Below are 25,294 nucleotides of genomic sequence, written 5' to 3'. Positions count from 1 at the left end.
CAGTAGCCTGGGCTGGCCTTCAGTAGTCTCGCAAGCTTTCTTTAAGATTTTTTCAAGAGTTGGGCTTGTTTTGAGAGGCAGGCCAGGGGAATTAGACGAATTGGCACTGATGGTTTGTGATGAGAGTGTTGGTCTAGTATTTTCATTCGAAAGTCCTCTCAAGCATCCATTATGTATTTGTGGATTTTGAGGCTCTCCAACGTCTGCAGTTTTGCAGCTGAAGGCTCCTATTGTGGCAGATAACCAACATAGGCGGTCATTCTGACCGCGGCTGGCGGCGGTAGGCGCCCGCCATGAGGTCACCTCCATTTGGCCGCTCCGCGGTCAAAAGACCGCAGAGGCCATTCTGGCTTTCCCGCTGGGCCGGCAGGCGCCCGCCAAAGGAGCACCTGCCGGCCCAGCAGGAAAGGCCCTGCAACACAGAGGCCGGCTCCGAATGGAGCCGGCGGTGTTGCAGGGGTGCGACGGGTGCAGTTGCACCCGTCGCGATTTTCACTGTCTGCTATGCAGACAGTGAAAATCATGCTGGGGCCCTGTTAGGGGGCCCCTACACTGCCCATGCCAGTGGCATGGGCAGTGCAGGGGCCCCCAGGGGCCCCACGACACCCGTTCCCGCCATCCTGTTTCTGGCGGTCAAAACCGCCAGAAACAGGATGGCGGGAAGGGGGTCGGAATCCCCATGGCGGCGCTGCTTGCAGCGCCGCCATGGAGGTTCAGCCCTGCCAGGGGTAATCCGGCGGGAAACCGCCGGATCCCCTTTTCTGACCGCAGCTTTACCGCCGCGGTCAGAATGGGCAATGAAGCACCGCCAGCCTGTTGGCGGTGCTTCCGTTGCCCGCGGGTCAAAATGAGGGCCATAGTCTCTTCAAGCTTGTTGACTCTGTTTTCCCTATTTGTACCAGGGCAGGGTCATGGACAGGTAAAGAGAACCTGACGGTCAATATTTGGTACGAGTGATCACTGGAAGTTGTGTATTTTATTTGAAATTGCTGTACCAAATGGATCAGGGGTAATGTGACTAGGGTGTAGTCTAGGATGGACCGTGCAGAGGGGCTGTGAAAGACGTGACTTGGTGGAAAGTCACCAGTGAACCTCCCGTTTAGTACCCGAAGTTTGAGGTATTCTAGTGATGTCGCCAATTGAGCTCTCTGCTGGTCACGACGAGTAAAGGTTGATGACACCTGTGTTGGGACGTTCCGGTAGGAGTTATCAGTGCTTAGTATTTTGTCTGCCTCTTGAGCCTTAAATAAGTTCAAGTTGAAGTCTCCTGTCAGGATTATGTCCTAGTCAGGGTGGGTCTGGCGATAATACCTGATGATGGCAGTTAAGCTGTTTATTGCAGCTCGTTTGCGAGCGGAGGTGGGGTGAACGTAGGTGTTGATCAATAACACCGGAGGTCTACTGTAGGAGTTCCAGTTGCAGAGCTTAAGCACTTGGCAGTCTTTCCATTCATGTTTAGTAGTGATTTTAGAGAACCATTAAGAAGAGAAAGAGTTAGTGGTGAACCTTTCAAGACTCGGTAGCCAAGTAACCTGTCATATTAGGTCTGGAGCAGACTAAGGGACTAGATACCTGGGAGGGAGGCTTTTTGCAAACTGTTATAAAGCTTTTAACATTTTAGTAATTTATCAGAGGGTTGATTGTAGTGCACACGACTTTAAAATGCAAGAATCTCAATGGCTACCACTTGTGCTGGTAGTGGCTGTCATCTGTCCAAAAAACCTGAAACAAAGAATCATTGCACTGTCCTGTCTTAGGCTAGTCCAGGGTTTGCATCCCATTGCACTATCATGCAAACAGTGAGTGTGGAATATCAGATGCTGAGTAAAGCTTGTACCCATGTGAGCTTCATCTCACATGGCAATTGAGCAAATGATTCAGCCTGGCCTCTGGGCTAGTGCCTTTTTTCTTACCGGCGATATCCAGCAGCCGTTTTTTTCTGTCCTAGTTTTCTTGTATTTGCTGCTTCTGTGCCATATTTGCTCAGCCTTACTTATCCCTCCCATCATTCTAGTTTTACCTCCTCAACATTTTGCCTCATAACCAGTGCATAATTTGAGCCAATGGTGTCCTGTGTGGGGCAGAAGCACCTAATTGTTAACACTGATGCTGACTTATCACGGTTCACCACATGGTGGAGCCCTCTGTTTACCTCTGTATAGAGCACATCAGTTTACCAATGAAAAGCACATTAAAAAAAATTATTTTCGAATGTCCAGTCCATTTTTAGGTCTCTGCTCTTCTCAACATGTTGTAATCTATTCTGTGGGCTTTAACCACGCTCATCTCACGCCCATCACTTTAATTGGTTCCTGGGCCTGCCTTTCAAAAATCCCTTGATGTAATTGCTAAATGATTTACGTTTGACCCACCTTGAGGCTGGTTTGTTACCACCTTGGGGACTGACCTTGTTACATGGATTATTTCATGATCAGCCATGCAACTTAGTGTAGCGAGGTCTTTTTTATTTTTTTATTTTGTAAATTTTATAGAGCGCAAACTCAACACAAAGGTATTGGAGTGCTTTATTTTTAATTTGTTTTGCCAGTTTTATGTAGCACAAACTCTACACATAGGTATTGGAGTGCTTTATTCATTTATTTATTTATTTTGCAGTTTTATATGGCGCAAACTCGATACAAAGGTATTACAGCGCTTTACATCAGCATCAGTTACATTACAGAAAAGCACATTTATTTTTGGTAGGAAGGAGAGATTAAGTGATTTGCCCAGACTCACAGGATGTTGAGCCAGCACTGAGACTTGAATTGCGTTCACCAGCTCCAAAGTCAGCAGCCCTGGCCCTTACGCCACATCCTCTCCCCTAGGGTTCTTTGTCTTGTGCAAGTTGGGGCAGTCTGGAATAACTCATTTTTTAATATAGTGCTTGATAATACAGGATTTGCCTTTTCATAGCGCTACAAAGCAGGTGCCATTCTTAACAAAATTGCTATAATTCATTTGCATCTACCTTGCAGAGATGAAGAGGTGAAAAAGCTATGTCAGGATTGTAAACTGTGACATTCTCGTTTTGTCAAGACCTCTGTAGTGGGGTCATTAACCAACTGACTTGAGTAGAGCGTAACACCAGGCAATAGTACGTGCTCTTGCCAAACTCCGGAGGGTCACCAACCAAGCACATAGGTTAGTTATAAGTAAGAAAATGGCGAAAGGTGTTGTCTCCAAAATGGTGTAAAAGGAGTCATGATTCCAGACCCAAGCACTTCACAGCCTCAAGCTTGATAGCAAAAAATATCTAGCCTTTGGATGTAAATATGGCCTCTTCCAATAGAGGTCAGTTATCCCAAATTCAATACCAAGGTATTACAGCGCTTTACAGGAGCACCGGTTACATTACGCAAGAACACATTCATTTTTGGTAGAAAGGGGAGATTTAGCGATTTGCCTGGAATCACAGGATATTGAGCCCGCACCAAGGCTCAAACCGTTTTCCCCAGCTCCAAAGTTGGCAGCAAGGTCCCTTACACCACATTCTCTCCCCTATGATTCTTTGTCTGGTGCATGTTGGGGCAGTCTGTGAATAACTTGTTTTCTTTTTATATAGCGCTTGGTAATACAGCTTTCGTCATTTCATAGCACTGCAAAGCAGTTGACATTCTTAACCGCTTCTGTGCCGCGGACGTAATGGTTACGTCCTGCGGCACAGTGCTCGTGTGCCCAGGACGTAACCATTACGTCCCGGGCACAGAGCTCAGAGGGAGCGCTAGCGCTCCCTCTGTGGTCTTCCCTCCCACCCCCCAAAGGCAGGGATGGAAGGGGAAGCCCTTCCACTTCCACCCCTGAGCCCCCTGCCCCCCTGTGACATCAGCACGCGATCGCGTGCTGACCTCACAGAGGCCCCCTCCCATCGCGATGGAAGCTCAGCTTCCAGCACGATCGGAAGAGAAATGCTTTTGCATTTCTCTTCTGATCATGTGATGGGGGCCCAGAGAGGCTTTCCTTCCCTTTGAAGTCTCTCAGAGCATTTTAGCAGCGGGATCGTGAAGCGATCCGGCTGCTAAAATGCCCACTAGACACCAGGTATTATTTTCATTTAGGAAATTGGCATAAGGGGAGCGACCCCTTGGGCAAGGGTCGCTCCCGAAGGGGGCATTTTTTTTCAAGGACTTTTCTAGGTGCCAGGGATCATTTTTTTTCGTTTCGTTTTTTGTTTTTTAGAGGTGGGGAGCGACCCCTTAGGCAAGGGTCGCTCCCCTAGGGGCAAATTATATTTAGGCCATTTCTGGGGGCAGATTGGCCTATTTTTATGAGGCCAATAAACCACTAGACACCAGGGAGTTTTTTTTAACGCGAATTTCACGCAAGGGGAGCGACCCCTTAGGCAAGGCAAGGGTTGCTCCCCTGGGGTCAAATTATATTTAGGCCATTTTTATGAGGCCAATCTGTCCCCAAGGGGGGCAGAAACCACTAGGCACCAGGGATTTTTTGTTGTTGTTTTACAGAAAGGGAGCGACAACTTAGGCAAGGGTCACTCCCCTGGGGGGGGGGGGGGGGGGGGGGGATTGTATTTAGGCCATTTCTGCCCCCTGGGGGCAGATCGGCTGATTTTTGCTATGCCAATCTGCCCCCAAGAGGGGCAGAAACCACTAGACACCAGAGATCTTTATTTTTTTGCGTCAATTTCATTCAAGGGGAGCGACCCCTTAGGCAAGGGTCGTTCCCCTGGGGGGGGGATTTATTTTAGGCCATTTCTCCTTCCCTTGGGGGCAGAAACCACTTAGGCACCAGGGATTGGTGTGTGTGTATGTGTGTATTTTGTTTGGGGGGGCAGCCCCTTGGGCAAGGGTCGCTCCCCATGGAGGCACATTACTGTTGGCCATATCTGCCCCTTTATTTTTGGAAGGCCCTTCTGCCCCCAAGGGAGGCAGAAAGCCCACCAGAGACCAGGGAAGATTTTTTTTCAAAATAAAAGGGTGGGGGTATGGCCATACCCCCATCCCAAATAAATGGGGACAAAGTTGTTCCGCCCACCAGTGGGCAGATGGGACAATTACCCCGATCCACACCCTTGGGGGGGGCAGAAAGTCTACTAGATGCCAGGGAATAAAAAATACAAAAAATTGTGGGGTGATGGCTACCAACCAGTATGGGCCTGGTTATGCCCCCACCCCATCTGAAGGGGGTAACAGTCTTTCAGCTCTCCCCCGCACACTAAAACATCTTATACCCCGGCAAGCAAGAGGACATTTGATTATTTTGGGTTTTTGTTTTACATTTGGGCCATGAGAGCTTGGCTAACTCTCAAAATCGTCCCACTTGGAATGGTGAGGGCTGCACTTTATGGACTTTGGGACTCTGCCATGTAGAATAATCCACGAGAACTAGACACATCTGTAAACTAAACATCTGGGTGATTCCAGGGTGGTGTGCTTCACAGGCACCCGCACCATTTTCTTACCCACAATGCCCTGCAAACCTCCAACTTTGCTGGAAATCACACATTTTCCCCACATTTGTGTGATGGAACCTTCCAGAATCTGCAGGAATCCACAAAATTCCTACCACCCAGCATTGTCTCATCTATACTGATAAAAATTCTGCTGCACTTGTTAGCCTAAAAATGTTTTTTTTTAAACTGCCCTTTTGGACCCGCTTTGGTTCCCCCTCAATTTCGACATGTTTTTAGCTCTTCCCTGTCACAAGCACTTGGCCCACCTACACAAGTGAGGTACCATTTTTATCGGGAGACTTGGGGGAACGGTGGGTGGAAGGAAATTTGTGGCTCCTCTCAGATTCCAGAACTTTCTGTCACCGAAATGTGAGGAAAAAGTGTTTTTTTGGCCAAATTTTGAGGTTTGCAAAGGATTCTGGGAAACAGAACCTGGGGAGAGCCCCACATGTGACCCCATCTTGGATTCCCCTAGGTGTCTAGTTTTCAAAAATACACAGGTTTGGTAGGTTTTCCTAGGTGCCGGCAGAGATAGAGGCCAAAATCCACAGCTAGGCACTTTGCAAAAACAGGTCTGTTTTCTTTGGGAAAATGTGATGTGTCCACGTTTTGTTTTGGGGCATATCCTGTCACGGGTGCAAGGCCTACCCACACAAGTGAGGTACAATTTTTATCGGGAGACTTGGGGGAACGCTGGGTGGAAGGAAATTTGTGGCTCCTCTCAGATTCCAGAACTTTCTGTCACTGAAATATGAGGAAAAAGCGTTTTTTTGGCCACATTTTGAGGTTTGCAAAGAATTCTGGGTAACAGAACCTGGTGAGAGCCCCACAAGTCACCCTATCTTGGATTCCCGTAGGTGTCTAGTTTTCAAAAATACACAGGTTTGGTAGATTTTCCCAGGTGTCGGCTGAGCTAGAGGCCAAAATCCACAGCTAGGCACTTTGCAAAAAACACATCAGATTTCAGTGTAAAAATGTGGTGTGTCCATGTTGCGTTTCCTGTCGCGAGCATTAGGCCTACCCACGCAAGTGAGGTACCATTTTTATCGGGAGACTTGGGGGAACGCAGAATAGCAAAACTAGTGTTATTGCCCCTTGTCTTTCTCTACATTTTTTCCTTCCAAATGTAAGACAGTGTGTAAAAAAGACGTCTATTTGAGAAATGCCCTGTAATTCACATGCTAGTATGGGCACCCCTGTATCAGAGATGTGCAAATAACCACTGCTTCTCAACACAAGCCTTGGAAATGCAAAGGTTTTCTTGATACCTATTTCTCACTTTTTATATTTCACCAAATGAATTGCTGTGTGCCCGGTATACAATGAAAACCCGTTGCAAGGTGCAACTCCTTTATTGGCTCTGGGTACCTAGAGTTCTTGATGAACCTACAAGCCCTATATATCCCGCAACCAGAAGAGTCCAGCAGACGTAACGGTATATAGCTTTTGAAAATCTGACATCGCAGGAAAAAGTTACAGAGTAAAACGTGGAGAAAAATTGCTGTTTTTTACCTCAATTTCAATATTATTTTATTTCAGCTGTTATTTTCTGTAGGAAACCCTTGTAGGATCTACACAAATGACCCCTTGCTGAATTCAGAATTTTGTCTACTTTTCAGAAATGTTTAGATTTCTGGGATCCAGCATTGGTTTCACACCCATTTCTGTCACTAACTGGAAGGAGGCTGAAAGCAGAATTTTTTTTTAAAAAAGGGATATGTCCCAGTAAAATGCCAAAATTGTGTTGGAAAATGGGGTTTTGTGATTCAAGTCTGCCAGTTCCTGAAAGCTTCGAAGATTGTGATTTTAGCACCGCAAACCCTTTCATGATGCCATTTTCAGGGAAAAACCCACAAGCCTTCTTCTGCAGCCCTTTTTTCCCATTTGTTTGAAAAAAACTAAATTTTCGCTGTATTTTGGCTAATTTCTTGGTCTCCTTCAGGGGAACCCACAAAGTCTGGGTACCTCTAGAATCCCTAGGATGTTGGAAAAAAAGGACGCAAATTTGGCATGGGTAGCTTATGTGGAGAAAAAGTAATGAGGGCCTAAGCACGAACTGCCCCAAATAGCCAAAAAAAGGCTCGGCCCAGGAGGGGAAAAGGCCTGGCAGCAAAGGGGTTAACAAAATCACTATAATTCATTTGCATCAACCTTGCAGAGATGAAGTGGTAAAAAAGCTATGTCAGGATTGTAATCTGCGACATTCAGGTTCTGTCAAGACCACTGCAGTGGGTACATTAACCAACTGACTTGAGTAGAGCTTAACACTAGGCGATAGCATATGCTCTTGTTAATCTCTGGAGGGTCGCCAACCAAGCACATAGGTTAGTTCGAGGCAAGAAGATGGCAAAATTTGCTGCCTCAAAAATGGTGGAAAAGGAGTCGTGACTCCAGAGCCAAGCACTTCGCAATCTCAAGCGTGATAGCAGAAAGAAATCTAGCCTTTGGATGTAAATTGGGCCTCTTCAAATATAGTTCAGTTAGTAGAGGCAGCCATTTTCCTCGCCCTGTGGCGCAAAGAAGCTAATACAAGGGTGTCACAGTGAGAGTAGCCGCGTATCATAGGGCACAAAAGTGGAGCAAACTCCATCACTTCCCCCTCTCAGAATTCACTTGTGTCATGGCTTTGACAGTCCCCTCACAGCTACTGCAACCTTGCAGATGCCACTTCCGGAAGCGCTGTCTAAAACAGCGCTCGAATAGCACTGCTTTCTGTTTAAAGAGACCCCACCTCAAATACCCTCCACATTCGCTATCACAGGTGCAGAGCGCTTCCCCATCACCCTCTGGACTCCTGTGTATAATATCCCAGCCAGTGTGTAGGAACGAGGCAAAAACACTCCCAAGATGGCGGCCTTGTCATGTCCTCTCTCCTTCAGTGACAGGCCTGGGAGAGTTGCTGTTGCACCTGGCATACATCCACTACACTCCAAACCAAATGTAATTGTCATTTACAACTGCAATAGTTTTAACTCTCACAAATGAGAGACCTATTGCATGGCAAATGCTTGTTTCTGTTTTGGGTTACCTGGACCAGCTCAAACTGTCATGTTTACAGGAGGCTTATGTTTAGTAGGGAGCATTTATAGTGACATGTGGAAGCAATGGCAGTTCCAATCAGAGGTGCAACTTGCAGTAGCCTCCTCAGCAATACCTTTGGTCACAGCACTTGTATATTTATCAATTAACCACTGTTCATAACCCACCCTTTCTTTTTGGCTGTTACACCAGTTTCAGTGATTTCTTGTCAATAACCGATCTGGTCGCACTGACAGGTACAGAGGATGGGACGTTACCTGTTCTTGTCCTGCAGTTTGCTGATCTCCTGGGTCTGCATCAGTAGCTGTTTCTCCAGCTTGTTGGTGGAAAGGGAGTTTTCCAGAAGCTGGATCTCCAGTCTGGAGGTCTGGTTCAATACCTGGAGAAAAAAGTAGATGAGACATATCAACATAGTGTCAAGCACTCCCAGAACCTGGAAAATACTGAGTCTACCTTATAAGGTTTGAAACTATGGCCCTCATTATGACATTGGCGGTCTTTTCCCAAGACCGCCGATGCCACGGGCGCCAGATGACCACCAGTGCTGGCAGTCTTCCGCCCGCCATAATATGGACACTGCCAGATTTCCGCCACAATTAGGGTGGAAATCAGGCAGTAGCCATGCTGGTGGGTGAGGCGCCTGGGCGGTGCTACCACCTGCACCGCCCTGCCAGAAGGACACGCCAGCTGTATTATGGCCATTAATATGGCCTGGTGGTGTCCTGCTGGCAGGGAGCTGCCGGCAGCAGCAGCGCCCCTTCCCGTTCCCTGCCAGACGACCTCCTCTCCGGACAAGGTAAGTCGGGCGTCCAACAGGTGCGGGGGTGTTATGTGTGGTGTCTGCCTGTGTGTTTGAATGTGTGTGTGCATGTGTGAATGTGTCTGTGAGTGTTGTGGTGTATGCATGCCTGTATGCATGTGAGTGAATGGGTGTACGGAAGTGGAGTTGAATGGGTACATGCATGCTGCGTGTGTGTATGCATGTATGTGGGAATGGAGAGTGGGGGATGCAGTGACTTTAGGGAGGGTGGTGGGTGCTATGTGTGTGGGAGGATCAAGTGATTGCTGGAGGTGTGGGGGAGCAGTCTATCGGTGACAGGGAAGGAGTTCCCTGTCACAGGTAGCCCTACCGCCATAGTTTTCATGGTGGTGCTACTGATGCGGTAACCATGGCGGTAGGCCTGCTCATAATGCCGCAGGCGATCTCCTGTGGAACGCTGGGTCGGAGATGAACATCTCCGGCTCGGCGGTTCATACCGCCATGGTGATATGAGTGGAGATGTGGGGGGTTGGCAGAGGCCAACCTGCCACACACATACTGTAGTGGTATTCACTGCCAGCCTGTTGGCGGTGATAACGCCACATTTATCCTGGCGGTCAAAAGACCACCAGGGTAATAATGAGGGCCTATGTCTGGCTTTGTAATGGAATTTGGATGAAGTACTGATAGGGAGAAGAATATGATTGACAATAACTGTGTGACTGGTACAGATGTCTAAAAGAACAAAAACATAGATTGGGCGGATCAACTTGGTGTTCTTGAAAAAGGTTACATAACTTCAGGGCCAAACTCATCAGTATGGGTGAACTATAGAATGGATACAGGTTAAATGCTACTGGGTAGGGAAACTTAATTTAACATCAGTCCTCTCGCTTCCCCTATTTTCAGACAAAATGGCAGCAGCTTCTCTAACAAATTCCAAGTAGTTAAACTTGAGAGCATTGGCACCAGTAATATTTGTGGATTTACATAGACAAATGAGATCTGTTCTCTTGTCTCTTTCCTGTATGCCAGAGACAAACTGTCCAGAACCTCTATAAGTACTTGAGTGACATATTCCCCAATCCCACCTCAATGTACAATTATTTTTCTTCCAAGGGCACCCCAGTAAGAATTGCAGCTGACTAGTTACAGATGGCTCCTGCTTCATACATTTGGCATCTCATATGTTTCTTGACAATTACCAAACTACTGTGAAGAAAGTTTTATTTGAGTTGGCTACTGGTTTCTTGTGGGTCTTTTTGGGTTTCATTGGTATACTTTCAAATAGGAGAGTTTCCTTTGATTTTAGGTCTCACCTACCAGGGACCTTTTAGCTGTCTGTAGGTGAAAGCCTCTTTTGAAACGTACCAAAAACCCAGGATAGGCTTAAAGCATTATAGTCACTCCCATTTGCTTGCTTCTTGTTCAGTGTCTTACCTTCCCCTTCTTCTGTTTATCCCTTCTCTGGAGAATAACTACTTTACCATTTTTTTGATTGGCTGATTTGTATGCTTCCACTGCTTGCATTTAGATAACTATTTGTTTTCTTTTTCTTTTAGCACTCCATGAGAGAACATGTGTTTTTTAGCTCTCTTAATGTTTGCTGCTTGCTCCCCACCCCCAAATACCGGCAACAGCGTTCACTCCGTGTTGCTCCCTCATCCCTACGCCCAAGCTCGTCCTTTGCTTTCCATTCCCACCCCTGACTTTGCTATTTTTTGGGCTTTCTCCTCCTAAGAATTAAGCACTTCCTTTGCTCCCTTGCACCTGCCCACCCACTTCTGATTGCTTCCTTCCATCTTCTTCTCCCCGCTACTCCTCCATTTCTCAGACTTCATGCAATCTGCAACATTTTTTTAATAATTTAATTTTTTGGAGGGCCCATCAGTTGGCCTTTGCGTACTTTCACACTAGAAAAATTACCAATCCAAATGGCATCAACCATCTTGGATAGATAAATAAACAATGCGCTCACGTCATTAGCTGAGGACTTCTGTATGTGGAGGTACATGCCTGAGCATATGTCATCTCCCACATGCGAGCAAACATCATCTTGCATGCGGAAGCATATGTCATCTCGCATATGCGTGCATATTTTAAGCCTTTTTTCCTATTTTTGTGCTGATGCTATTCAGCATCAGCAAAATCTATTGGCAAAGCCAATAGGTTACATAAACTTATTGTAGTTACAAATGCTTGAGACATTTTGTACAGCTTAGTGTCTAAAAACACGTGTCCCAGCTGGATTCATTGCAAATGTTCAAACGACATATCGACCACAGTCACTAAATAAAAAGATGACACAGGGCCTGTGGCAGCAAGCTTTAATGGCTCTAGGGAAAGATGGTAGGGTGTTCCAGAAGATACACTTAATGATGCATGGCTCCCATTGAATACCAGGCCAGCATCAGTTGTCTTTCTATGTGGACCTACGGTGGATAATAAGGGAAATAAGACTGGCTGAGGTGAGGTGAATGAATGCTTGGTTGGGTTGACACAGTGGCATGACTGGTAAGGTGAGCATGGTGGCTAACCTGTGTCTCCACATCAGTGAGCTTGCGTGTTTGCTCTGCAGTCTGACTCAAAAGGTTACTGCCGATTTCCAACATGGCTGCTGTCTGATTTTGCACGGCTGTGAGCTGGATTTCCGCCATCTCAGTCTTCACACTGTCCTGGATATAGTTTTCCAGCTAAAACGGCAAGGGAAACATCAAAGATGAAACGTAACACAAGAACCAAAATGTCATTTATTTGTTCCTCAAGCAATTATGTGCACTGTCTACTGAGACATATGTGGCTATTTTGCAACCCATACAATTTGTAAAAAAAATCTGTGATTTCAGGATAAAAATCCAATTGAGATCCTTTATGCAAACTGATTATAGAAACATTTTCTAGAACAGTAAATCCATATCAAATCTGAGTGAATGTAGCATTACCCCAAAATTTCACAAATTTCTCAAGTGCAAAAATGTCCACAATTTTGTCTTGTTGATGAGTCATTCGACCAGAAATCTGTCAAGTTTCTTTTGAAAGGTTTGCAGTACATTTGTCTTTGCAAAGGTACCTACCTTGCCCCAGTCTCAAGCTCTTGAGTTTAAACACCTGACCTCATGGGATTTAACTTTAGAAATGGCATCCCAGCTCCATCTACCGTGCCCAAACCTATGATAATGCCCCACTTTTACTACCTGGTCAACAATTGCCTCTTGGATGCAAACAGGTAAATATGAATGGGAGCTATTAGATGCACACACACAAATACACACATTGTGGGGCCTATTCACAAACTGCATGTTTTAGTATGTTTATTGAACTCCAGTCACGCTACTCACTTACTACAAAACACTTTTCACTACTCTACATGCAGAGGTCTATGGCCCCACCTTTCCTGTCTTTAACACGTGTAAATCTCTGGCCCAACTGTGCACGTCTCTGCAAAAATGTGCTTATGGTTTAGTAGTAAATGTGAGAGGAAGAGGAGAGAGTGGCTAGAAAAAGAGGGATACTTACTACAAATGGAAGGGGTTTAGGGAGGGGTAAGGAGGTGTTAAGGGATGGCTTGAGAGAGGTTTAGATAGAGACGTGTGCTCCCTCACAAAAGACTAAGGCCATTCTGTAGGAAGCTGGCCTGGTGTGTGATGAGCACCTATGGTGTTATCGCCTTATTCCAGGTCCAGGTAACCCCTATTAGTGAGGTTTAGACAGTGTCTAGGAAGCCAGGGCTCTCTAGCGTTAGCTGTGGATGAGCAACCAAGACTTATCTAGGAGACATTCAAAGCTTAGGCATATACCACTGTAGTCACACAGCACTTACATACATGAAAGAGCCACACAGTGTTACAAAAATAAAGGTATTTTATTATAGTAACCCAAATACTATAATAATGAATAGGCAATGCTTCAATAGGAGGTAAGTAAACACACTATTATGTACACATTAGAAGTCAGTGATCAGCATAGAAAGCAATAGCAAATAGTGAAAACAATGGTAAATAGTGAAAGTCCTAGGGGGAGTTCAAACCATATACTAAGTAAATTGATTGTGAAAGGCAGTCCCTCACCCAAGGAAGTGGAGGGGAGCTGGAGGACTGGGAACCCTAAAAAGTAAATACCAAAGAACCCCCCCCAGCGACCAGGAGAAAAGAGGTAAGTACCTGGTATTTCCCCAACCCACAGGAGAACTTTGGAAAAGGATTGTGCAAGACCCAGGTAAGACTGGAAGAAACCAAAAGTGGATCCTGATAGAAGAGGACTTGCAAAAAAAGGGGACCAAGTCCAGTTCAAGTTGGAGTGTCCGGCTGTGGCCGGAGCCACTACCCACCCTTCTGTGGATGCAGGACTGGGTCAACGGTGGATGAAGAAAGTCAACAGTGCAGCACAGGAGCAGAAGAGGAGTTCCAGAAGTGATGCAAGAGATCTCCCACGTCAGCGGTCGTGATGCAATCAATGGTGCTGGAAAACCCACAACAAACCCTGGCAAATGCAAGAGCCGGAGACAAGGGTTTTGCAAGGCTGAAGAGGACCAGCAAGGCCCAAAGGACTCGACCCAAGGAGGGGAGTCCAAGGTGACCCTCAGCAGCTATTAGAGTCACAAGAAGAAGAGGCAGCCCCCCTCAGGCAAACCACAGACGGGTTTCAGTGAGGCCCACTCTGCACACCTGGAGAGGAGTCCCACATTGCAGGAGCAGCAGGCAGGAGACTGTGCTTTGCAGGGAAGAGTGCTGGAGGCGGGGGCTACACGGAGTCTGAAGACCCCTTTGAGGATGAACAAACAAGCCTTGGTAGCTGCAAGAGTCGCAGTGTACAGGGGAACTCTCCTGCAGGGAGAGGCAAGGGCTTACTGTCTCCCAAGTTGGACAGCTGGCAGAGAGGACCAAGAGGACCTCTCCAGACCACTACCTGTGATGCAGGATTCATGCAGTTTTGGAGGAGGTAGGATCCGCACAGCCAGTCGTTGTTGCAGTTGGTGACTGCAGATGCAGGGGAGTGACTCCTTCACTCCAAGGGACATTCCTTCTTACTTTTTGTCCAGGCTGAAGACGCGTCACCCTCAGAGGATGCACAGACAGAGAAATGTTGCAGATGTTGGAAAGAGCCCGAGAAACAATGTTGCAGAGCTGAATTATCGCTGGAGTTGCAGAATGTCGGTTCCTGGAGAGTCCAGTTACAATCCTGGTGCCCAGAAGATGAAGTAAATGATGCAGAGGAGTCCTGCTGGAATCATGCACGTCAAATCTGGGGACCCACCTAAGAGGGAGACCCTAAATAGCCCAGGAAGTGGGATTGGTCACCTAGCAGGGTGACCACCTATCAGTAGGGGGCTGTGACGTCACCTGCCTGACCTTGCCACTCAGATGCTCAAAGGGGCCTCTGCCCACCTTGGATTTAAGATGGCAGAATCAAGTGGCCACCTGGAGGAGCTCTGGGCACCACCCCTGGGGTTGTGTTGGACAGGGGAGTAGTCACTCCCCTTTCAATTGTCAAGTTCCATGCCAAAGCACAGACTGGGGGGTCCCTAGCCTGTTGTAACCCAGTTCATGCAAGGAGGGCACCAAATGTGACTTTCAAAGCATACCGGTGGCTTGGGGAGGGTACCCCTCTCAAGCCATGTAACACCTATTTCCAAAGGGAGAGGGTTGCCTCCCTCTCCCAAAGGAAATCCTTTGTTCCGCCTTCATCTGCTTGAGCTGGTCAAGCAGCAGAAGGGCAGAAATCTGTCTGAGGGGCGGCAGCAGCGCGGGCTACCTGGAAACCCCAGGAGACTGGTAGGAGCAATGCTGGCAGTCATCTAAGGAGCCCCTAGAGTGCATGGAATCATTCAACCAATACTGGCAACAGTATTGGGGTATGATTCTGACATGTTTGATACCAAATATGCCCAGGCTCGGAGTTACGATAATGTAGCTGGACACAGTTAGTGTCCTGTGTCCAGTACACATGTAAAATGGCTTCCCCGCACTTTCGAAGTCTAGTGAAATGGAGCTGGAATTTATAGGAGAACCTCTGCTCATGCAGGGGTGCCCTCACACACGGGTACCTGCACCTTGCCCTCTGGGCTAGGATGGCTCACCATAGGGGTGACTTACAGTGACCTGGTGCAGTGACTTGTAGTGAAATGGTGCTTCCACCTTTTCACGCAGTCTGCAATGGCAAGCATGCAGACACATTTTGCATGGGCTCTCATGGTTGGCATAATACATGCTGCAGCCCATGAGGAACCCCTGGTGCCCCAATGCCCTGAGTACCTAAGTACCATATACTAGGGACTTATATGGGGGCACCAGTATGCCAATTGTGGGGTGTGCTAAGTCCTAGGTAACCAAATTTAGGGGGAGAGCGCACAGTAACTGGGGCCCTGGTTAGCAGGATCCCAATGAACACAGTCAAAACACACTGACAGCAGGCAAAAAGTGGGGTTAACCTTGCCAAAAGATGGTACTTTTCTACACATTCCTATTCACAAACTGCACTTTTAAAGTTACTATAGCCAAAAAAATACTGAGACAGTTGTAAATGTATTTCATCTCAGACCTGGAGAAAGTCCAGCAACACACATAGGCCCTCATTCTGACCTTGGCGGGCGGTGTTAAACCGTCCCAAAAGTGACGGATATACCACCTACCGTATTACGAGTTCCATAGGATATAATGGACTCGTAATACGGTAGGTGGTATATCCGCCACTTTTGGGACGGTTTAACACCGTCCTCCAAAGTTAGAATCAGGCCCATAGTCTACCACTGGTCCTGCAATACCTTCCCCTATAGACAAGGCAGGGAAATAAAATAACACCCCAGAAAATTAACGTAAAAATAATAGAGTTTATACACACACACATTAATTGCAATTAATTAACTTACAGTTTGTAAACCATGCTAAGATGGCGGCAGGATGATAAGGGACTTAGGGCCAGATGTTTGAAGCCTTTTTTCATTCGCAAACGGTGCGACTGGCGGTTTGCAAATGCAAAAAGGCCTTTTAGAATGTATGAAAGGCATTCTGAACGCAATTTAAAGGAATCGCTAAAATAGCGATTCCTTAAAATTGTGACCCCATTTAGAGAATCGCAATTTGCGATTCTCTAAATGTGGCATCACAAATAAGGAATCCTTATTTGCGATTCCTTAAGCATGTGTATGAAGCAATTCCTTAATGCGAATTGGGCATTAAGGAATCGCTATTACCACCAAGTTGACCTTGGTGGTAACCATGTGCAAATTTTAAAAATGCATTAAAATGCATTTTAAAAATTGACATGTAACCCACACATGCCCTTTTGGCATGTGTACACCTTACATGTCTTCCAAAATAGTTTTGGGGTGCAGCAGAGGGGGCCTTAGGCCCTCAGCACCCTGGAGTTTGCATTTCCCAAATGTGCATATTCCAGTTAGGAATTTGCAATTTGGGAAATGCAAAAAATGTGCACGTATGGGCCGACAGGCCCATAGGTGCGAATAGGGACTGTAGCGCAGTTTGCGATTCGGTAATAGCATTTGCGATTTTAAAGAAATCGCTATTACCGAATCGCAAATATGATACATAGCATTTTGCGGCTCAGAAATGGCGATTTCTTAAAAATCGCTATTTCCGTATCGCAAAAGGCTTTTTAAAAGTGCAAGTCTGAGAGAAGACCTTTTCATGTGAATACCGACATTGAGAAAGACAGCTTTTTGCCGAAACGCGTCTGCCTGGGTGTAAATAAATTGAAGTTTTAAACACCGTGAGTGCCAATTGAAGTTCCTGTGGGAGCTTCGTTGTTTTGATATATATATTTATCCATTAAATGAAGATTTGAATAATCCTGTGAGTGCTGCATCGTTGACAGAAGTGTCAAGCTGGTGTGAAGATATATATATATATATATATATATATATATATATATATATATATATATATACATGTTTAAAAAACTTTTTTTACTTTTTCATACCCTTTACCATAGGGAGATCTTCACCCCCAGCATGCGAAAAAGTATTTGTATTCACTTTACTTTTGGCTCCACCCCATACATATTTACACTTTGTATTAAATTTACCTTGCAAATGGTGAACAGATCATATTCAATACAAAGTGTAGGAGTAAATTTACATGTGTAGTTTTGCTCAAGTGTAAATATAGCTTGGTGAATAGACCCTGAAGTAGTTACTACCCAAAAGTACAATAACGTGTAGTTTAGATACAAGTTGGGTATACCTAATACATATTGCTTGTGACGGAAGACATCAACATGCCATCAATGTAATTTCCCTAATTGTTGACTAATGTTTCTTCTTTTTATTGAATTGATTGAGTGTTCAGCAACTTCTTCGCATATTTGTAAAAACCAACACTGTCACTTTTTTCAAGGATGTAACATAACCAAGACATACACAATAAAGTAACTTATGAACATGTTGTATAGTCCAACACATCCAACAGAATACCCATCATCACAATATTAAAACTTTGTAGATGAGAACACAAACAAAAGATTGTGATAAATAAAACAAATCAATGTATATAAAGGTCAGCCATTGTGTTGGCCAATATATATTGGTAGCAATGTTGGGAATAATACAGAGCATGTATTCCTCAAATCACTTTTACACAAGAACATATTATTGATCACACCTAAAACCACTAAGCAACGCCAATGACTAACAGTGAATGTGCTATGATATCTTTACATGGTATTCGATTTAATGTGCAAAGGCCACGATTTCTGACTAATTATTTGGTAGACATGACTTTATCTCTATGATGGTTTCAAATCAAAATACTAGGGTGGATCTCCTTACAAACCCAGGTGTCCTCTCACGTCACAGTTTGGTGTGACCTTAGGCTAGGGTTGTGAAAGAGAAGTTTGAAAGGAAGTGATGGTATGTTGTAAAGATTGTGCTAAGAGAATACCATAGCAAAAATATTGCGAATGTGGGTACATATAGGTAAGCATAGGTTACTATACTTAACTCCACATATATGTACTGTGCAAATATATAACTTCAAGTTACAAAGAAGTAGAGGTAAGAACAGTAAATCTATAGTTACCAACATGTGCTTACTTTCACAATAGTGTGGTTGGTGTTATTTTTGCTGCAATATTGTTGTAGCACAAGATTTCTTTAGTAAATATTCTGTCTGGTTTTTTTTTATTGATTAAAATATTTAAATTCCATGCTCACACCAACCACCTAGATTCTATAGTGAAATCCACCTTTGAATTCCCTTTATCAATTTTAAATTCACCTTTACAGGTGATATCACAGGTTTACAAGTACAGGACTGTAGAACCTTCTCATGTAGTTTATATGTTTGAAAATAATTACCTTACCCTTACCCTCTTCCCATACACTAGCCCTTAATCTTACCCTTACCACGCCCAGACTTTAACTCTTATCCTAACCTCTAACCCAATCCTAACCATAAACCTAACTACAACTCTAAATCTAACCCATACTCTTACCTTTGCCTTCAATCTAACCTTTACCCTTACCCCTGTTCATACACTAGCTCTTACTCTTAGTCGTACATGGCCATGACTTTAACTCTTATCCTAACCCTTATCCCAATCCTAACCAGAACCAGATGCCTAACTCCGACACAAACTCTAACCCGTACTTTGCCTTCACTCCAACCTTTACCCTTATGGTTCTACTGACACTAATCCTAAAGCTACCCTTAACCCTTAGACTGGATAATTGAAATGAATGTAATGGCAACCAAGATGAAGGTATGGGCAGAGTCCTAACAGGTGAGATTATGGTATGAGGTAAACTAAAAGAGAGAAAAACAGGGCAGCACCTGCCCATCCCTATACCTACTGCTCCAAAAGACATGTGGTATGCAACAGAGCCCTCTGAGGGCCTTGTCACACTACAGCACCTCTAAAATGTCTCTATGCTGTTCTCCATGCCAAAGCCCTCAAACCCCTCACTTCACTAACAAACTGAGCACGCCAATGTGTTCCTGCCCCAGATGCTGCAAGGTACTGGGTATCACACAGTGTTTTTCAAAATGTATCAGTTTTGTGTTGAACCACATGTCACCTTTGACAGGTGTTGACTTCTTTTATACATTGTAGGCAACGTACAATCACAGAAATAAAGTATTAACCAGCATTCACAAAACCAACAGGTGTCACATTTTGTGGGGAAAGTGTTTGGTAATAGTTGGGTGACTTCTGTTGAGTGGACCCTGGCTGTCCATGAAAATAAATCTAATAATGAAGCATTTTTACTACTTGCATGCAATGCTTAATTTATAATAGATTGAGTGTGATGCCTGAAGCTCCGCTCAGAAGCCCACGGCCGGTGCAATTAAAAGGTGGCATGCTGAATATCAAGGCAGCTTAGTCTTGAATCCATTGCATGCCTCTGCAAACCACTATCAAACACTCCCTGTCAATTTATCCCATTCTTAGAGGTTCCTGCTTTCTCCCTTTATGATGTTTTTGGGGTTTTCTATATTACTCTTCCACTTTGTTTGATTTTCTCTCTCTTACTCTCTCTAAATGTCTGGTGCATAAAAATAAGTGCCAGTTCCCAAAAATTAGTGCTTGTCCACCCTACAGGCAACACTCGCCTCAAATTAAGCACTGCTTGTATGGCAGCGTCTGCGGAGTCTAAGTCATGAAAGACATGATGGATTACTGGAGCAGGATTCAGCATTCCTGAGAACACCATGTCCAGGTGCCAAATAAGGGCTGGCAAGGCAGGATGGGCTTCACTGAGAAAACAGATTACCTGTCATTTCCTTTCACCAAACAAAACACAGTAGGTCTTGTTTTTAAGTCTTTAATAAGAAGTTTGTATGAGGAAGACTGAGCCCCGTATTTGGTACGTATTGCATGATTGATGATTTATTTCTTTATTTTTTATATATCTTGTATGACTAATCTTTGGGTGACTGAAACATTATGCGAGTCATTTAACCATCCTTTCCCCTGATCCTCTGAATATCCGACTCTTGTCTTTAAACAGGGAGTCTTTTTTTTATTTCACCTCTCAGGAAGATATAGTTTTTTTCCTATTAGAGTTGTAGAATATTAGTCCCATTGGAGTTGTGGGCTATGCATCCATTTTAGGTCAGCAAAGTAAGTCCTTTTAGCAATATGTCATTTTAATTCAGGAGTGTTGGCCTATTGGAGATATGGACTCTTAGAATTTGGAACTTCTGCATCATTGGCCCGTTGAAACCTTGAAATGTTGTCACAGTGGAGCTCTCGAAGGTTGGCCCATTAAAAGCCTGCAGTAATTGAGGATTGGTGAGCCATTAGAGTTCTGGAAAGGTGGCCCATTGGAGCGCAAAAATTGTAATCTACAGTATTGGCGCCCTGGAATGTTGGCCTGTTGGAGTTCTCAAATGGTAGTCCACATGAGATTTCAAATTGTCCCCCTTTTGAAGCGTAGGATGTTGAGCTGCTGAGAACAGGAATGCTAGCTCATCTGAACTCACGAATGTTGACATATTGAAGTTCTAGGTGGTTGTGGAATACTGGAATTGTGATCTACTTGAAATTCTGAAATGCCCGGCTATGCCACCTTCAACCCATTTGTAAACATTAGACCCTTCACTTTAAGTCTTAGTAGACAAAGGAAGGACTGACTCAGCTTGGATGTACACTTGCCAGCGGTGTGAGGGGAGAGGGCTAGATCAGAAGGAAAAGAGCCAAAATATGCACTGTTGTGTTTTCAGGGTCCATCAACTTTCAAAAGCACCAGGTCTGCACACTGAAGTAAACGTTTGCAGTGTGTGCTATACAAAACATTCATTTCCAAGCGTAAATGTTATTTCCCCTGTACATTACTTTGTGTGTCCATTTTTCTATTTGTCTGAAAACAGAAAATGTAACGAGGTGTATTGGTTTAATTTTCTTCTTGTATTGAGAGGTCATTCTACCTGCATCTAGCATCCCTGCTTGAGCCATAACTATCAATGAAGACGTCTGACAGCTCAATGACTGATTTTTGGAATATTATTCAATTGCCAGCACTCTTTAAACCAAATTTCAGTAGAATCTACGTCAATTGTACTCTTTTAGTCAACTGCCTTAGGATAAAATACCCTATTGGGATCAAATCTGTGACTTGTAGATTGCAACTAGATTTCTACAGTGACGGGAGTAACACATGGACTTATTCTACTGATGTAATGGCTGAACCAGATAAACCAGGACAGAGCTATTGCACCTTCGTTCGAAGCCAGTGTGAGGTCAGACCAGCAACAAATTTCACTTATGCTTCTGGATGTCAACCACGAGACTCAAATAGACAAATATTTAGGTGGTGCATGACTGTCATTAGAGGATTTAAGCACCATTTTGCAACATAATATACAAGCTTTGGCAGCTTACATGCAAGAGATGTATCCTTGGATGAGCAAGAACAAGTCAAATGGTGAGTTCAATAAATGTTTAAGTATTAGTACTCTCTTACCCTCCTCCAGCCACCCATTGAATCTCCTACCTTGGCAGTTTTAATGTTCATCCCATCTTTAACAATCAATTCATGACATCAATTATATAAATGGTAGCATCATTATCAAGTCATAGGTTAGCTTATTATTGAGGCGGTCACTGAAGACATAACTGATGATGCCATCTTTGCTGTCCTGCAAGACGTCATCAGTAAAATGTTGTGATGATACTTAACTGTAAGGTTTCCTGGTTTATATAGTCTACAGTTTTTTCCATTCAATATGTATTAATAGTATGGAATCACTTGCTGACGGATATTTCACCGCCTACACTGCTGCACCTAATTAAATAGTGTACAGTTGTAGGTGGTGAAATGTCTGTCAGTAGTTTGGGAAGGGAATCTGGGGTACAGTGCTTATTCCCATGAAAAAAAAAAGAAGCAATCACTGTGGGGCAAACACTGGCGTTGAGAGTGAGGTGGTGTTTGCCACGCAGTGAAATATCCACAGATCCTATTAAATAGTTGAGTTGCCATGGTTACTACATCATCAGACACCAACATTCCAACTCAGCTTGCTCTTGAGTCAAATGGTTGGCACTCACAGAATCTTGTCACCAGAAAAGCCTTTGGCAAGTACAATTATATAATGATTAACTTTTTCTAGAGGTTTATTTTAGGGACAACGGAAGCAAAGAGGATGCACTATGCTACGATGTTCAGGGTTGCAATGTCTATAGTTTCTATGTGAGAGCTTTAGCAATGCCACATTCTCAGGATATCCACATGAGAATCTGGCCCTTTTGTAAATACTTTTAACACCTTTGGTTTTGAGTGTGAACTCTCTTTCTCTCTCTCTCTCACTCACTCTTTGACTTTTTCCATGCTCTCACCCTTTACTATCTCACCTGAGTCAAAAATGCAAATGATGATCACCATGTACGTCAATTCACCGAAATGCCAGGGTTAGCGGAAGTGACATTACATGCCTTTTGACCTCCACATTTCATTCATACACATATACTTACACAAACATATAAATTCACACTTACATACACTCTCTCTCACATAAACACACTCTCACCCACAAGCACTCACACAATATAAACTTGAAGGCAGTTTTAGTTATCTGCCATGGAAGGGAATACTCCAGCTAAATGTACTCCATTTTTATTACACTTATAGTAAATAATATAGTATTATTCACTATTAGCGAAATAAAACTTGACAGAAAACAAAGAGTGTGGAGTCAAAACTGATGTCCATAAGGACGAGCTATCACTGCGACCCCTGGCGACCCATAAATGACATCCATGATGATCACGCTCTACTGCCTAAGATATCAAATAAACATAAGGACCATTATAAAAAGACTTTAAAGAATAAGTTATGAATTACTGACTACAATGTATATAAAGTAAAATCCAAGCTGCTTATTTTTACTGATAATTAATTTATAGAGTTTCTGAAAATAAATATAAACTGTTTAATTTTACTGAAATTTGAATGCATTAAATATATAATTTACAAAGGTAGAATTGCATGTAACTCTTTATCCAAGCCTGCAAGTTTGTTTTGAAAATGCTCCAGAGAAGAGTGAGTGGGATCGCATCTGTATTTCAAAACATGATGAAATAGCGATTATGGCAATCTCTACCATAAATTTGTGAAAATTAGATCTTTCCAGCTATTCCTTTAAAATGATCCGAAATTTCATTCCACTTCAATGAAAACACCATGATAACTTATGATACTCCTGTCTGAAAAATTGGTGCACATTAGAGCGGTTGTTTGTTCTATATCTGGACAGAATTAACAGGCTAAACCTTTTTTCAAAGCCTTGAAGATATTTCCATCAAGTTTGGTATGCAGTAATGATTTGTGTCAATTCACCTTGGCTTGCATTTCTCAAAGGTTGCTTTATATTTGGTAAAGTTACACATAACTCAAAAAGTGGATTAAACACAAACTGTTTTTGTTCAAGGTGAGTATGGGTAGCTCCGCAGAGCAAAATAATTTAAACAACATGCCAAACCTCTAATTTTAGACGGAAGAGAACACGTCATCAGCTCTGGAAACCCCAAATCTAAGTTGCGTCACGCATTCCCTGTTTGCTTATTATCGCCTAAATGGACCAGGAGGGCTTCACCTTGGGACCCCGGGAGGAAGCAGATGGCCGCTAACAGGATTTGACCTCCCCTGGGGTGGTTTCTGCTTGAGGATCCGTTTGATGGATCAATGTTAAGGTTGCATCGTGGCTCTACGCCGCACTGCGCACATTGCAACAATCTGCTCTTGCGAACAAACATGGCTTTTGATTAATGCCTCTTGGAAGCTGTTCTAAAGCCTGATCGCTGGCACCGCAGCAGCGCGAGGGTCCCTCAGAGAGCGGACGGCGCGCGGTGGGGCCTGCGCCGATGGATGAATATTTTACGCGCGCTGTAGATGAGGTGATATTGGCGCAGCTTTCCGGGGGTGTAAGCAGCGATGATGACTTGTGGGTCGAGGTCAGTCATACTGCAGGGAAGTTTACAAGAGAACCAAAGTCTGTTATTATAACTTAATGGCGTACTGACGGATGCTGTGGCTGGAACTCATCTATTATGGTGTTTTAATTATGTTAAGAACTTACAAGGTTCTATTAACTACACTCAGATAATGCAACTATTTTATATGCAAACCACATCACAGAGTAAACTGTACTCTGGCCAAATGGACCTGTAAATTGCTCTCAGACCGCATGACGCAATGAACGAACCTTCAGCCTTGCGTTAAATCTAGGTTCAGTCCTTGGTAACCCCTGTGATTTACTCTTTAACAAGGTCAATATTGCTTATCCTCAGGGCACCTGACACTAAATTAGACAGGAGCAAACAGCGGCATAATTCAATCTCAGATCACGTGATATAATAAATTACACCCTGTATACTACTTTTAGACCATGCGACCTTGTAAATTACACCCTTCAAATTACTTTCAGGCCGTGTGACCTTGAAAATTACGCCCCGTAAATTACTTTCCGACCACGTGTTCTTGTAAATGGTTCTTGCAACATGTAACCCTGTGAATCACTCTCAAGCCACGTGACTCGGTGAATTAAACTTCAGTCATTTCACCCTTAATTTGAGTTGCATCTTTATCACTGTCTATTAGTCTTAAACTAGGCGTCAATTAAGATTATATTCAGACCATGTGACTCTGTAAATTAGGGTCAGAGCATATGAGGTTGTAAATTACTCTCAGACCACGTAACTGTGTAACCTGCAAATTACTTTCACACCATATGACTCTGTAATGTAGACCCGTGCCATGCAACCCGTGGCTAGGACTCAACCCATTAGCCCATAGGCCGTTATGTGATTTAGGGTCTGATTGCCATAGGTGGCCTGTTTAACTGTGATCCCTGAGCAAATACCTGTTTGCTCAGGGATAGCACCCAGTAATTACCAGGTGCACTAATGATCTCACCCTGTAATAAATTCCAGGTGCTCAAAACTGCTGCAAATTAATGAGGGGAAAAGACTCAGGGCCTGATTTAGAGATTGGCAAAGGGGTTACTCGGTCACAACCGTGACGGATATCCCATCAGCCGAAATATAAATCCCATTTTACCCTAATGGATTTATATTTTGGCGGACGAGATATCCGTCATCACTGTGACAGAGTAACCTGTCTGCCGAGACCCTCA

General features: G+C 44.1%; 1 protein-coding gene and 1 long non-coding RNA gene across 2 annotated transcripts in view; one reads left to right on the top strand and one right to left on the bottom strand.

The window, feature by feature from the left end:
* LOC138284727 (uncharacterized) overlaps window positions 1–25,294 on the top strand; it is a 137,199-nt gene that overhangs the window by 14,864 nt on the left and 97,041 nt on the right. The window lies entirely within an intron of this gene.
* LOC138284726 (angiopoietin-2-like) overlaps window positions 1–25,294 on the bottom strand; it is a 161,871-nt gene that overhangs the window by 97,376 nt on the left and 39,201 nt on the right. Inside the window, exons 2-3 of the mRNA XM_069223841.1 lie at window positions 11,747–11,902; window positions 8,707–8,828 (exon numbers count right to left, since the gene is read on the bottom strand). Coding sequence (XP_069079942.1) covers window positions 8,707–8,828; window positions 11,747–11,902 — 278 coding nt within the window. The remainder of the gene's footprint in view (window positions 1–8,706; window positions 8,829–11,746; window positions 11,903–25,294) is intronic.

The sequence above is a fragment of the Pleurodeles waltl genome, chromosome 3_1 (genome assembly GCF_031143425.1).
Source record: "Pleurodeles waltl isolate 20211129_DDA chromosome 3_1, aPleWal1.hap1.20221129, whole genome shotgun sequence".
Taxonomy (NCBI): domain Eukaryota; kingdom Metazoa; phylum Chordata; class Amphibia; order Caudata; family Salamandridae; genus Pleurodeles; species Pleurodeles waltl.
Note: the sequence above shows the minus strand (reverse complement) of the source record. Positions and strands in the feature narration are given on the sequence as shown.